The sequence below is a fragment of the Callospermophilus lateralis genome, chromosome 19, assembly GCF_048772815.1.
Source record: "Callospermophilus lateralis isolate mCalLat2 chromosome 19, mCalLat2.hap1, whole genome shotgun sequence".
NCBI classification, from domain to species: Eukaryota; Metazoa; Chordata; class Mammalia; order Rodentia; family Sciuridae; genus Callospermophilus; species Callospermophilus lateralis.
This window is the reverse complement of record NC_135323.1, coordinates 14,659,536-14,675,168: the sequence shown is the minus strand read 5'-3', so window position 1 is coordinate 14,675,168 and position 15,633 is coordinate 14,659,536. Positions and strand designations below refer to the sequence as shown.

At 39.2% G+C, this 15,633-nt stretch overlaps 1 protein-coding gene across 1 annotated transcript; it reads right to left on the bottom strand.

Moving 5' to 3' along the window:
• Nucleotides 1-1,126: 1,126 nt before the first annotated feature.
• Nucleotides 1,127-13,913, bottom strand: Anks4b (ankyrin repeat and sterile alpha motif domain containing 4B). The gene is made up of 2 exons (XM_076840582.2): nucleotides 13,750-13,913; nucleotides 1,127-2,989 (listed from the first exon to the last, which is right to left on the bottom strand). The coding sequence occupies exons 1-2, from the start codon at nucleotides 13,911-13,913 to the stop codon at nucleotides 1,897-1,899; spliced, it is 1,257 nt and encodes a 418-aa protein (XP_076696697.1). The 3' UTR covers nucleotides 1,127-1,896.
• Nucleotides 13,914-15,633: the final 1,720 nt, after the last annotated feature.

The window sequence follows — 15,633 nt, the reverse complement described above, 5'->3', positions numbered from 1 at the left end:
GAAAGTTATAGAAATGATCAGGTTATGAGAACCTTGACCTAATCAGTATGGTAATCCACTTGAATGGATTGACTGGATGGTTACTGTAGGTAGGAATGGATTGACTGGGTGGTTACTGTAGGTAGGATGTAGCTGAGGAAGGTGGGGCACCGGAGGCAGTCTTTGGGGGAGGCATTGTGTCCCTGGTGAGCGGAACTCTGCTTCCTGGTGCCGTATTGTGAGCTGCTTCCCTCCACCATACCCTTCCACCATGATATTCTCCTGCACCCTGGCCCAGAGCAATGGAGTTGACCGTCTATGGATTGAGACCTCTGAAACCATGAGCCTCCAATTAACTTTTCCTCCTCTAAAACTGTCCTTGTCAAGTCTTTTGGTCACAGTAATGGAAAGGCTGGCTGAAACTTATATGAATTAGACCATGCTGAAGGCAAACAGCTGCTTCTATATTATATGCATGATCAATGACAAATTCTACATGATGTAAGTCTGGCTATAAAAATTCAGTGAAGTTTATCTGTTCAAAAGAGTTTCAAGTTGTATTTGGGGTTTCCTTTCAAATAAATTTCAGCAGAGCAACGTTTGCAAGTTTATGTTGTGGAACATACATGTAGCATTGGTGATAGACAACAGTAAATAAAAGATATAGAATAAGCATGAAAATACAGAATTTAATCCTATAATAAATATTTCCTACAAACAAACTAGATTTTTTTAAAAGTTACTGGAAGCACTAAACCCTTATAAATATCAAGAAGAGCTGGGTGCAGTAGCACACACCTATAATGACAGTCTCATCAACTTTGCAAAACCCTGTCTCAAGATAAAAATAAAAAGGGCTGGGGATGAGGCTCAGTGGTCGAGTACTCCTGGGCCCAATTCCCCAGTTTTATACATACTCAAAAATAGTTGTGAAGTAGGTCTGATTCCTTTTTTCTTTATCCTTCTTTCTTTCCATCACCACCCTCTTGCTTAGGTGCTCCATCGTCAGCGCTGGTTGCCATAAGAAAACACCACAGACTGAATGGCTTAAACTAAAGAAATTTATTTTTTTCACAGCTCTGGAGGCTGAAAGGCCAAAATCAAAATGTTGGCAGGGTTGGTTTCTCCTGAGGCTTCTCTCCTTGGATGGCGGATAGTGCCTTCTGGCTGTGTCCTTGGGTGACATTTCCCTTTGTGTGAGTACATCCTTAAATATATCTTCCTCTTCTTTTACCAGTCATATGGGATGAAGACCCCATCCTTGTGATCTTATTTAAACTTAATCACTTCTTCAAAGACCCCCCAAAAAACTGTCACTTTGTGGGTTAGGGATCCAACATGAACACAACAGGCATCTATGTTCTCTTTCTTTACTCTCCCTACCTGCCACTCTGTCCTTGTTCTCAGACAGGAATATCATGAACCCAGTTCCATTATTTGTAAACAGGTAAGCATTTGTTGGAAGTTGAAGTTGGGCACCAAGCCTCGGGGAAACAGGGAACTTCAGTCCCCACTGACAGGCAAAGTCATAGAGCTCAGGACAGAACCAGAGTCAGCATCCCCAGGGTAGATCAGAAAGGAAGCAGTCGGCCATCATGATGAGAAATGATTAAATCCAGTGTTAGAAAAGTAAAATTTTTTCCTTCTCTGTCATCCATTTAACCCTATCTTTATTCAACAATATCAAAGGCTAGTTGAACAGAAATGCCATTTTCTTGTTCCAAGATCTCCTTTGCGTTTCTCACTGATGGTTTATTTGGATGGGTGTTGGAGTGGAGTCTGGGCCTCCTTCCTAGGTAGGCACCTCCAAAACCCTAGAAGCCATTCCCAGTGCTCTGGCTTTGGGGAGAGATCTGGTATTGAGTGGAGAGTTTTCAGGGGGCCACAGCACGGCTCCAGTCAACTCAACATTCTCCATCAGAGGCTGGTGTCCACCAGCGGGCCAGGCTGTTGGACCACCTGCATTCTTCTGTTTATGGCATTAAGAACTTTCTTCCTAGGACCCAGCTGCATTTGTATGTTCTGAAGGTCCTCATCGGAGCAAAGCATCAGAGCTTCTAGATCAATCTGCTCTCTCGTGAAAATGGGAAGGAACTCTGCCAGGTGGTGGGACTGCAAGAACACTTCGAGGGGAGTCGCATCCACCACTTCTTCCTCCCACTCCACTTCATCCTCATCCCAAGGCAGCTCAGGTGACCCACGGCCATTTTCACCCGCTTCTCCCTCTTCACCCGCCTCAGCTTCATCAGCCTCTGCTGCTCTTTGGAGCAAGTCACTGGGCATTTTAAATTCCGACTCCCTCTTGCTGTTTGAGATGTCTTCAGGGCTCCATACTCTGTTCTTTTGAAAAACAATATTCCCTAGACCTGGACGGTTGAGAATGGATTCATGTTGCTCATCATCGTCCTCCTCGACTGGGAACTGGAGCTTCTCTTTGAAGCCCCCGGAAAATGAATCTTCGTCCTCTTCTCTGAACACTTCCATCACGTTCCTCTGCCCACTTCTGCCCTCCTTCCCTATGGGCTCTGCTGTGTCTTTGTTCTTCTTGAACTTCATCTTGAAGGTATCTTTAATGCCCTTAGACAAGGATCCAAATGTACTGGAAGCAGAAGCACTTGAGAAGGATGACCTGGAGAAGGTGCCCTTGGAAGAAGAAAGAGTCCCTGATTCTTCCTTGTTGTAGGTGCGGGCCATCTTATTTTGGTGTTTCTCCTGGAGCCTTTCACACTCTTTGATCTGTCTCCTGGCATTTTTCTGAGCCTGCTCCTTCAGCCTGGAGACCTTCTTGGGGTTCATGGTGTTCTGGGCAGTGGCAGCCTTATCCAGGAGAGCAACACATTCATTCTGATCCCTGCCGGCAGCAGCATCCAATGGAGACTGTAAGTCATTATCCAGGGCAAAGATGTTGGCACCAAAGTTGATCAGGAATGAGACACAGTGGGCATAGCCATTGGACGCTGCGTAATGGAGAGGAGTATTTCCCCAGATGTCACATTTATCAGGGTCCCCTCTAAAAGAGAAAATATGAAAGTTGCAAGTGAAACATTTTTTTTTCTGGGAACATAAATTCCCAAAACAGAAATAAAAACAAAAATAACCAACAAAATGCGTGCTAGTGCAAGCCTGTTTATCCTGCCTTGACGTTGACATACTATAGCTGCTGTAAATCTAGATATGTCATCTTGCAGCTAGACACCATATGGCCAGAAACAAACAAACAAAAAAAGCCATTCTCTGCCCTATCTCATTTTTAGAAGAAAATCTTTCCAAGAAACTCCCTAACAAGTCAACTTTCATATCTCATTGGCCAGAATTGGTTCCCATGCCTAGAAAGGGTAGTACCATGTTTAACTTAGATCAATTAGAATTTTCCCCTGAAGCTAGGAATAGGATTATCCAAAAGCATACTGGTAAATGTTTAACAACTGGCTCATTTGAGGGGAAAGTCATCAAAGCCCTGATGTATGGCATGTGCCAATTTCTGTTGTGTAAGAATATTAACAATGATAAATTTAAACCTCCCAATATAACATCCCTAGACAGAGTTTGGAAGAGATGTGCAGTAGCCTACCATTATTAATTATTTCTTCCATATAGAACCAATGGATCTGTATAATCTGTTTAAAAATATTTTTTAATCATTGATGGACCTGTATTTTATTTATTTATATCCAATGCTGAGAATTAAACCTAGTGCCTCCCATGTGCTAGGCAGGTACTCTACCACTGAGCTACAATCCCTGCCCTGGACCTGTATAATTTTAAGAGCACTAATAATAGTAAAATGTGATTTATTAAATTGTAGGCTTATATCATTTTATCTTTTTTTTTAAATAGAGAGTGAGAGAGGGAAAGAGAGAGAGAGAATTTTTTAATATTTATTTTTTTAGTTATCGGCAGACACAACATCTTTGTTTGTATGTGGTGCTGAGAATCGAACCCGGGCCGCACACATGCCAGGTGAGTGCGCTACCGCTTGAGCCACATCCCCAGCCCCTCATTTTATCTTAATAATTGTTTTTGTTTAACCAATTCTGAAACTTCCTGAAAATTCAACAGCAACCTCTCAGGAGCTGGCAAGAGATGATTCCGGCACAATAATGCTGTGTTCCCTCAAGTCACACTGGGAACAACCAAACCAAACTGGGTCATCATCAGCAAGAAAGAAGAGAGGAGTAGATGTTGGGCAGATAGTCAGCAGTGTCTGCTATGACCAGTATTCATGTGAAATGTAGAACATCTCCATCTATTCTTGTTTCCTTCCAGTATTGTATGAGTGATAGTTCTACAAGAGGTCAAGGTGGGTTAGGGGCGTTATAATGGCACTGAGGCCACTGATCTATCGTCTGGCACAGAAACAATGACATTGGTAGATTCTCACTGAAGATTGGTGAAATGACTGAACACCTACTGGAATCCTGCCCCAGGCTCCTAGTTCCCCCTGTGGTAGGAGACCTAGAGATATAAACATAGACCCTGTGTAAGGTCAGGAGAATGAGTCTAAAAATTTCTCCTTATATTTCTCGTGAGAAATGGCAGAAATAGAAGAAAAGATCACACCGAATTAATTAATAATATTCGGTAATCCTTCTCCTTTGAGTAGTTTCTTGTGGTAGTCTGGACTAGACTATCACAAGCAACAGCAGCAAAGGCTTTATCTGTGATTTTGTTTGAAAAGCAGATTTTGGACCCCAGCGCACACTTACTGAATGAGAACCTAGAGTAGAGTTTAACAGCCTGGTAATTCTCAGGCTCACTATGGACTGGGAAGAGCTGCACTAGTGAATGCAGCCGAGTCAGTGTCCTGTCACTCCTTCCTGGGAGCCCTGGCTGCCCTATGCTTTTCAGTTTCTAAGCACTTTGTTTCTCATTGCCCAACACCACCATTGTCACAATGTCCCTCTTAGAGAAGGAGGAAGAGAATCTTAACTGCAGAAGTAAAAGGAGACTCAGATGAATGAATAAAGAAAGTGTTATATACATGTGCAGTGGAATACTCCTAGACCATAAAGAAGAATGACATTACGGCATTTGCTGGTAAATGCATGGAAGTAGAGAACATCACGCTAAGTGAAATAAATCAGACTCAGAAAGTCAAGGCTTGAAGGTTTTTTCTCATATGCAGAAGCTAGACCAAAATAAGGAGAAAAAGAAAAGGCCAGGGGAGGGGTGTCCCATGAAAATAGGAGAGAGATCAGTGGAGTAGAGGAAGGAGACTTGAGTGGGAGGGACGAAGGAAGGGAAAGGGAGGAAGGGTAGAATGAAATTGACCAAACCATTCCATGCACATGCATGAATATAGCACCTTGAATTTCACCTTTATGTATATCTATAATGTATTAATTTTTAAAATCTATAAATAAATAGAAGGAAAATAAGTAGACTAGAGAAAAAGGAATAGGGGCAGGGAGAAGAAGGGGGAAAGGGGAAGTACTGGGGACTGAATTGGAGCAAATTATATTCCGTGCTTGACTGATTATGTCAAAATGAACCCCACAATCATCTATAACTGTAATGCAGTAAATTTTAAAAAAAATTTTTTAAAAGACTCAGAGTGTAATGGGTTTGCCCAAGGCTAACAGGCAGCACAGGTTGGGCCAGGCCTGTCTCTAAGTCTAACCATCTCTTACTCAAATACAGTCTTCAAGTAACATTTCTCAGCTTTTCCACTTCACCAGCCACAAATCCTCTAGCTTGACTTTTCTAGGACTCAGTTCCATTATTTGTAAATTGAGACTAACAACACTACTGACTCATGGAGTCATTATGTGAATTAAAGTTAACATATATAAAGCATGGGAAAGTGCTTTATAAACATTACTTATTCTGATTCCCCTCTAAATTCATAATGCTGAATTTTTATGTATTTATTTTTTTCCTCCCACCCACCTCCTAAGTTTCTGGCAGCACAATGGCTTTTATAGTTTTTTAGTGCTTATAGTCTTACTTGTCAAATATGTATGCTCTGTCTCCAGAGTTAGATAATTTTCCAGACAGAGCAAATCCTGTTTTCTCTCTTTTTTTGGTCATGTACAACTCCTAGCAGAAATCTCAAACCCAACACAAAAAAACCAAGCAGGTAATGTAAGAGCCCAAAAGGGGCCAGGTTCTTTCAACAAAGACACAGTTCAATGCATGTCCTTCTAGAAAGGGCATGACTGCAGCTGATACTGCCTTAAATAAAGCGCAGAGACAATATTGTCAGACCCTCCATTTTTCTTTAAATGCAGGAATAAATCCAGAATTTCATGGAAGTTTTAGGTGTTGGCTCAAATTTAAAAGAAAAACACAGTGAAATCCAAACAAAACACATTTGTGGACTCTATCCAGCCCACAAACTGGCAACCTTCTTCTGCACAGAGAGAACAGCCTGAGGAAATACACAGATTTGAGACATTGCATGGCATACCTGGGGAACCCAGCATATACAGTGATGTGACCAGAGTGCACCAAGCTGGGGATAAGGGAAAAGTGAGGGGCGGAGAAGAAAAAGACTATGAAATTGAATCTTAAAAAAGCAAATATTATTTAACTGTTTTGTTGGGCAGCCTCTTTCAAGAAGTTTCTGGACAGTCAGTCTGATTTAATTGTTTTGGATCAAAGGAGACCCCTTTCAACCTTGGCACAGTTGTGCATCTTAGGGGAACACAGTGCCTCACCCCCAAACACGTGGTTTTACTTTTTATTTATTTTAGCCAACCACCATATTCAAGAGACTCCTTAAGTACCCTAGATATCAAAAGAGGAATTGTAAAACATTCAAGACATTATATAGACATAAACAAAAACATAGTGATTAAATTTGCCTGGAATTATCCTTGGATCGGATAAGCTAGAAAGGAAATTAGGATGAGGAGTGAGTTGTGGTGGTGGTAGGAAGACTGGGTATTAAGAAGTCTGGGTTAAATCAATATGCTTAGGCTACAGCATTTCCCATCTCAGTATACCTTAAATGAGGAGGAAGAACATGAGGAAGAGCCAAGATGACTACGAAAGTGGGTCTTCCTTAGAGAAAATTTCGAATGCAAAATTCCAAATTTACAGATGAAATTGTAAGAGGATTCATGAGTTTTCCTGGTGTATTTAAGCTATTTCCACTTGCAAAAGTTCTATTTAAAGACAACTTTCCAAACTAATGTATAACTTAAATAATAATATTTTGTATGAATAAGCGTTATGAGGTCTTTCTAAAATCAATGTTTATCTTCTTTCACATTTCTTGATGAAACTATTGTATATAACTGCCCAGGTATGCACAAACTTGTTCTAGGAGCCAAGATTTATGGCTCAGATATGAGGTATCCACCCAGAGCTACTTGTTAATGCAGGGATAGCTACAGGTGAAATGACTGAATTATGAAAGCAGCAACCTAATTGGTCCATCCCAATTTGAGTGAACTGAATGGTAACTATAGGCTCCAGACTTTGCTAGAGCAGGTGGGTCACGGAGGGCATACTCTGGAAAGGTTCATCTTCCTTGTGTCCCCTTCCCGTCTCATTCTCTCTACTTCCTGACTGCCATATCTTCCTTTGCCATGATGTTCCACCATGATGTTTTGCCTCACCCCAGGCCCAGAGTAATGGGGTTGGCCAGCCATGGACTGAACCTCTGAAACCATAAGCCAAACCATACTTCTCCTCTAAGCTGTTCTCATTAGGTACTTTGGTCACACAACAAAGAATTGACTAACAAATTCTAACACTGATGCTGTATGGTTTCCTTGGGCTAACTCTAGTCTACTATTGATTTTTTTTCCTACAGTCTTTTTGAAAAGAGAAACTAACTGAAGAGATTTTAAATATTATGCTCTTGATTTTGGGTAGACCAGTTGCATTTTGACAAAAATTTTTAAAGCTGGCTTGGTATTATTGTCATTAAATAGGCAATTTCCTTAAATTAAATTACTCTAAAACATCTGTTCCCTTACAATTTCTCCTTTTGATGTTGATTTGATTTTTCTGTGGGTGCAATTGTTCTCAAAAATAATCATTCTTTCAAAAATGTTTTTCTACATAAAAAGGAATTATTTTGACTCACAAATAATCAAAGAAATGCAAATATAAAACAATTACTTTACAATTACTTTTTTGCCTATCAGATAGGCAGTGATTAAAAAGAATATTAATACTTGGTTCTAGTAGGAGTGTGAGGAAAGGAACTGTTGGAGGAAGTATGAAATAGTTCAAATTTACTTGAATATGTGTCACAAGCCTTTAAATCAGTCACCCTTTGAATCAACTATTATACCATTAGGGATTTATCCTAAGGAAATGTCAGACCTTTGTGCAATCAAAATAAAAATGCAACTGTGGAACTCATAGAAGTCTCAGAAAAGAATGATGGTTGAGGGTGGAAAGGGATTAGGGAAATGTTAGTGTCCCCAATACAAAAATTTCAGTCAGGAGGATTGAATTCAAGATAGCCACTGTCCAATATGGTGACTATAGTTAATAACAATATACTATAGACTTAACAGTTGCTAAGAAAGTAGATTTTCAATGCTCTTACACAGAAAAGCATATGAGATGATACATAAAATCAGCTTGATTTAGCCATTCCACAAGGTATACATAGTTCACAATGTATGCCATAGATGTATGCAATTTTTATCAATTTAAAATAAGTAAATGAATGAAAATAACAATAAAACACACTACCATGTAGTCATTTAAATAGTAGCATGGATCTCAACTTTTAAGTGCAAACGGCTCATGATATATTACAGTGTCAGTATGATTTCCTTTGTAGGGAGAAACATGTACATATGCGTGGGCTCAAAGCAAGAAATCTGGAAGGACATTTTGATGATCCCCAAGTCATAATACTTGCATTTATCAGGGTTTTCACTTTACAATGGTGCAAAAGTGATATACATTCAGTAGAAACTGTGTGTTGAATTTTTATCTTTTTCAAAGACTTTGTTTTTAGTCAGTGGGGTATTTTTTTTAGCGATTCTGGGCAGCAGCAGTGAGCCTTATTTCCCAGTTAATCATGTAATTGTGGCAGTGAACAACTGGTGCTCTACAGTGTACGGTCTTGCTAAACTATGATGTTTAGCAATTAGGTAATTGAATACATTTTCAACTTCTGAGGGCTTACCAGGCAGGGTGCAGCCCCATTGTAAGTTGAGTAGCATCTGTACTATTAGTGATAGCTGTGATAATTGATGTGGTCTTAAACTTTCTAAGAAAGCCAGGGTTTTTAAATTTCCAGTTACCACATGATCCACTAACTCAATCAGGTAATAAGAAATGAACATTTCAATTATCAGGCTGGAATGTACTTCTTCAATAATCGATAAGCTAAATTCAAGGTGTTAGTTTTCTTTCCTCTTGTCACCCCTTTAAATCTAATTAGACATTTGATCTCATATTGGTTTCTAAAGATTAACTCTGGTCAACATGGGAGATGACCTCTGAAAATCCTCACAAGACTTTGTTTTTAGCCTATACCAGACCAATTTAACACAGCAAATCTTAAATGCTTTGGGGTAAGGAAACAAAATCTGAGCAGCAGTAGAATCAGTGAGCAAATAAGAGTTGAGAAAAAAGGGCTAGAAAATACAGGGCTACTCATACACTGCTGGTGGGACTGCAAATTGGTGCAGCCAATCTGGAAAGCAGTATGGAGATTCCTCAGAAATCTTGGAATGGAACCACCATTTGACCCAGCTATTCCTCTCCTTGGTCTATACCCAAAGGACTTAAAAACAGCATACTACAGGGACATAGTCACATCAATGTTTATAGCAGCACAATTCACAATAGCTAAACTGCAGAACTAATCTAGATGCCCTTCAATAGATGAATGGATTAAAAAAATGTGAGATATATATATATATATATATATATATATACACACACACACACACACACACACACACACACACACACACACACCATGGAATATTACTCAGCAATAAAAGAGAATAAAATCATGGCATTTGCAGGTAAATGGATAGAGTTAGAGAAGATAATGTTAAGTGAAGTTAGCCAGTCCCAAAAAACTAAATGCTAAATGTTTTCTTTTGACATAAGGAGGCTGATTCATAGTGGGATAGGGAGGGGGGAGTGTGGGAGGAATAGACAATTCTAGATAGGGCAGAGGGGTGGGAGGGGGAGAGAGGGGGCAAAGGATTACAAATGATGGTGGAATGTGATGGACATTATTATCAAAAGTACATGTATAAAGACACAATTGGTGTGAATATACTTTATATACAACCAGAGATATGAAAAATTGTGCTCTATTTGTGTAATAAGAATTGTAAAGCATTCCGCTGTCATATATAAATTTTAAAAATCAATTAAAAATGAAAAAAATACAGGGTTAGAAGAATTTTTGTTGCCATAGCCAATGTTTAATAACTATGAATAAATGGGCTAGATTTTGATATCATATTGAAAAAAAATTATGTTGCTTTGTCAAATTAGTGGAAAAAAGGGTGGTCTATGTAACAAACTGTGTTGGGACAAATGATTAAAAACATGGACAATTGTAATTAAATCATAACCTTATATTTTAAAGAAAAATAACATATATGAATAAAATTTTTAAAATATGACACTAAAAAGTACTAAAGAAAATCTCAGTCGATAGTCATGAATGAACTCAAAGTTAGAGGTACCAACCAAAGATTGAGAGAGACTTATATGTACTTAAAATATATATTTTTATATTTATATTTTCATTTATATTTAAAATATTGGTTGTCAAAAAATAAATTATAAATTGTGTGAAAATATTTGTAACATATGACATTTTTAACTTTAGAAAGCATTTTTATAAATTAATGTGGTGATGACCCCAATATAAAAGTGGAACAAGATTAAAAGTTCACAGTTCACAAAACAGTAAACATAAACATAATTTTCAAGTCGGGCACGGTGGCACACACCTGTAATCCGAGCAACTTGGGAGCCTGAGGCAGGAGGATGTCGAGTTTAACGCCAGCCTCAGCCATTGGGTGAGGCACTAAGCAATTTGAGACCCTCTCTCTAAATAAAATATAAAAGAGGCCTGGGGATGTGGCCAGTGGTTAAGTGCCCCTGAGTTCAATCCTCCGGTACCAATAATAATAATAATAATAACCAGTAACCAGAGAACATTAAAGCCACACTGATACATCATTTTGTACCTACCATATTGGCAACAAAACAAAACATGTCTTCACTCTCTGAAGGACAGTTACCAATACTCCCCGCAAAAGAATCTTTTGCACATAGGCTGCTGTGGTTTGAACATCCGTGTCCTCTCCAAGATTCGTGGGAAATTTAACTTCTATTGCCACAGTACCAAGTGGCGAGGCCTTTAGGTGGAGCTCGTAAGTATGGGATTGGGTATCCTTATATAAGAACTTGGTGGAGACTATTTGCCTCTTTTTCTGCCCCTTTTGTCTCTTCCACCGTGTGAGGACACTGTTCTGTCCCTCTAAAGCAACAAGGTGCCATCTTGGAAGCAGAAACTGGACTCTTACCAGACACTGAAACTCCCGACTCCTCCATCTGGACTGCCTAGCTGCTAGAACTGTGAGACATGTTTCTCTTCTTTATACGTTACCCATTCTGAGGTATTTTGGCACAGAAGCACAAATGGGCCAATTAATCAAAAAACTTCCCTTTGGAGAATTTTTTTTTTCTCCATAAACAATGAGTGAAGCTTTATAAGTACGGATAGTCATTGCAGCAGTGTTCAAACCAGGAAAAACAAACTATCTGTCCAAGAGAGGGATGGCCTAAGAAATAAATTTGCTGACTATTAATCTTCTTTTTTATATATTAATTTTTTAGTTGTAGCTGGACACAATACCTTTATTTTTATTTATTTATTTATTTTTCTGTGGTGCTGAGGATCGAACCCAGGGCCTCGCGTGTCCTAGGCAACAACTCTACCGCTGAGCCACAACCCCAGCCCTGACTACTAATATTCTTATAGAAGAATATTGATGTGGACTGTACACATGTACATGAATATTTACATAAACATATAAACATGTAAATACACATATTTATAGGGAAAAGGAAGACTTAAATCAGACAAAAGGAATGGGGAAGACCAACTTCATTCTTTTCCTCATTCAGTACAGAACTCAGGAACTCTCCTGACCCTGGGTTCTTCCTGCTTTTCCTTCAAGGGCCCCCCCAATTTCAAAAAAGGGTCTCAACATCTACAAGCTTTTTGAACCAGAACCTGAGCTTTGACCCTCCTCTTCCTCTTCAGTTCACAGCCAGTCAATCACTCGTTCTATATCTGAACTGCCACTCAAATCCATGCACCTACGCATTTTCACTGTCACTACCCGAGTCCAATTCATCTCCACTATTAAGAGTCCCTGAACTTCTCTCTGCCAGAGCAATCTTGGTAAACATGAAACTACTTAATTGTCCCCTTTTCATGAACACAAGGCTTGTCTTCCTTGACCCTTCAGATATTAAGTTCAACTCCTCTTTTCAATGTTCTCCGTGATCTGGTCTCATCACATATGATAGTCCTTCCTGTCCCTACTCAAGCCACGTCCAGCCACCCTCAACTTCTGTTCCCGGAATGCACAGTGCTCTGTCTTAGGGGAGCCTCGCTGCCTTCCACCTTTGCCTGGTCGACACCTTTTCATTTATTGGAATCCCAGCTGAAGTCCTTTCCCCTCAGGTAGAACCTTCCCCAACCCTGAGTGCCCTCTACTTTCCCTCTTCGACCCAAGTCCTAGATGGTTCATCTGTCTTCCCCCTCTCAAATCTGATCTCCATGTCAGGAGTTGTGTTTCTCTTATTGATCAGTGTCCCCAGTGGCTAGGAAAAAAATGGCTGCCATATAATAATATGCGATACGTATTGAATTGAATTCACTTGGCTCTCCTGTTTACATTTTTTTTCCTTCTCTTCCTTCTTTTCTTCCTTACTTTTCTTTATTTCTTTCCCCCTGTTAGGTCATGATGGCCAACACTACCTAACCCCTCTGGTGTGGGCTGTGTGTGTGTCCTGGCTAGAGATGTAATGAAGTTGATGTCGTCCCTATTATAGTTGAAAGTCCCTGTGTTAGCTTGGAAAGCCAACAATTCCATTTGAAAATTATGGGCTTGCACTGGGTATGCGTACTAATAAAAGACTGGGATTTTAATGGCATAGATTAGGAAAAAAAAAAAAAAACAAACCAAACACATCCTGTATTCCAGCCAAGGCAAGATTGGCAACTTAAAACCAAGTAGAATGGCAACGTCTTGTGTGTGAGTGTGTGTGTTGTGTGTGTGTGTGTTTTGGTACCAGAAATTGAACCCAGGGACACTTAAACACTGAGCCATCTCCCCAGCTCTTTTTGTTGTATTTCACTCAGAGGCAAGGTCTTGCTGAGTTGCTTAGGGCCTTGCTAAATTGCTCAGGCTGATCCTCCTCTTTCAGCCTCCTGAGCTGCTGGGATTACAGGCCTGTGCCACCACACCCAGCCCCCTTTTTAAAGATTCCACTATTTAAATTTCATGAAAAAGATTTGTAAAGACACTAGATTAAAATCTCCCCATCCCCCAGGCCAGTAACAATGCCTTAGAGCTCAGTGTCAATCCTCTGCCTTTGGCTAATGGGTGAGCCCCTCCCATGGAGCCAATTCCGTGAGAAAGACTGCATCTCTAATATAATATTCTCTCTTTCTCTAAAAAGCCAGTTATTTGGACATTCTAGAAAGAGGGCAGAGCATTTTCACTGACTTCCCTGACTCTTGCTGTTTCCTGTAAAATCCTACCATAATCCCTGTCTCTTACAGAACCATCAGGTTGAGCTTACCCTCTGCTGCAGATTATTTCTAGGGCTTCCAAGTTCCCGTGGTAGGCTGCCAGGAGAGTGGGAGTCATTCCATCTTCATCAGAAAGATTCAGATCTCGCTTGGTAGCCTCCTTCAGAAGTTCCAGGTAGCTATCACTAGCAGCTTGGTGGTAGCGAGTGGACATTTTTTTCCTGCTCACCGAGGCTTGGCTGAATATTTCTCTTCAGGCAAAGCAGAATGTTGGCACAGTGACTGTCCTATAGAGCTGGTTAATCAGTGATAAGGAGCGTTATGCTAGGACAAAGTTCATCTCAGCCTCTCTCCTTGGAAGGCAGCCAGAAAGATTTGCAGCACTGAACTTGGAACTTTTCCTTCTGGAATGATCATGACATTGAATATTGAAGCCTGCTCTGTTCATCTTGAGGGCTTTTAGGAATGTTTATTTTTTGCCATGTCCATTACAAGTCTTACTGATACTGGTTATCTTAATACAGAGTGTAAAGAAATAATTTCTAAAATATTCAGAACTAGTTTAGTTGACTGGGGTAATCTTTTTTTTTAATTGATTGTTCAAAACATTACAGAGCTCATGATATATCATCTTTCATACATTTGACTCAATTGGGTTTTGAACTCCCATTTTTACCCCAAATACAAATTGCAGAATCACATCGGTTACACACTCACATTTTTACATAATGGCATATTAGTGACTGTTGTATTCTGCTACCATTCCTATCCCCTACTATCTCCCCTCCTGGGGTGGTCTTTTTAATAGCTGTATTGAGGTATATAGATGGTACGCTTTGAAATTTATCCATTTGATGTATATGCTCCAATGATTCTTAGCAAATTTTACCAAGCTTTGCAACCATTACCATAATTCAAGTTTAGAACATTTTCATCATGCTAAGAATATCCCACATGTTAATTTGCCACCCATCTTAATTCCCACTCCCAACGCTAGGAAACCACTAATCTTTTTCCTCTCTCTGTATATTTGCTTTTTATGAGCATTTCATAAAAATATAATCATAAAATATGTAGTCTTGCATCTAGCTTTTTTCCAAAGGATAAATTTTGAAGTTTATTTTTTTATTGCTAAATAATATTCCATCTGGGCTGGGGATGTGGCTCAAGCGGTAACCTGCTTGCTTGGCATGTGCGCAGCGCTGGGTTCGATTTTCAGCACCACATAAAAATAAAATAAAGACGTTGTGTCCACCGAAAACTGAAAAATAAATATTAAAAAAATTCTCTCTCTCTTCTCTCTTTAAAAAAATAATAATAATATTACATCATGCTAACCTATCAAATATTCTTCATTCATTCAGTGTTTAATGAACACTGGGATGTTCTCCTTTCTTTGGCAATTATACAAAAAAAAAGGTGCTATCAATATTTATATACGAGTTTCTGTACAGATTTATATTTTTACATCTTGAGTATATGCCAAGGAGCAGAATATTTGCTGGGTTATATAGTAATTTATATTTAACTTTAAAAAATGCCAAATCAAACTAATGTTCTGTAATAAAGTAAGATAACTATGGTTGACAACAATTAATGGTATATTTCAAAATAGTAGAGAGGATTTTGAATGTTCCCAACAAAAAGAAGTGATAAATGTCTGAGGTGACAGATGTGTCAATTACCCTGATTTGATTGGATTTATACTAAAGTTTCACTCTATACACAATAAATGTATATAACTACTACACTAATTATGTTACATTTGTGTTAAAAATAAAATATAGTAAAAAAAAAAGTTGCTGAATTATTTCCCAAAGTGGCTGTACCGTGTCACATTGCCTCCAGCAATATATGAACATTCCAATTTTTCCAAATCCTTGCCAGTCTTTGTTACTGTCCATCTTTTTGTTTATGTCCATCCCAGTAGGTAT

Coding starts and splice junctions, on each gene's coding strand:
- Anks4b (XM_076840582.2), bottom strand. CDS start 13,913: ATGTCCACTCGCTACCACCAAGCTGCTAGTGATAGCTACCTGGAACTT. Junction 2,990..13,749: donor GAAATAATCTGCAGCAGAGG/GTAAGCTCAACC, acceptor TTTCTCTTTTAG/AGGGGACCCTGATAAATGTG.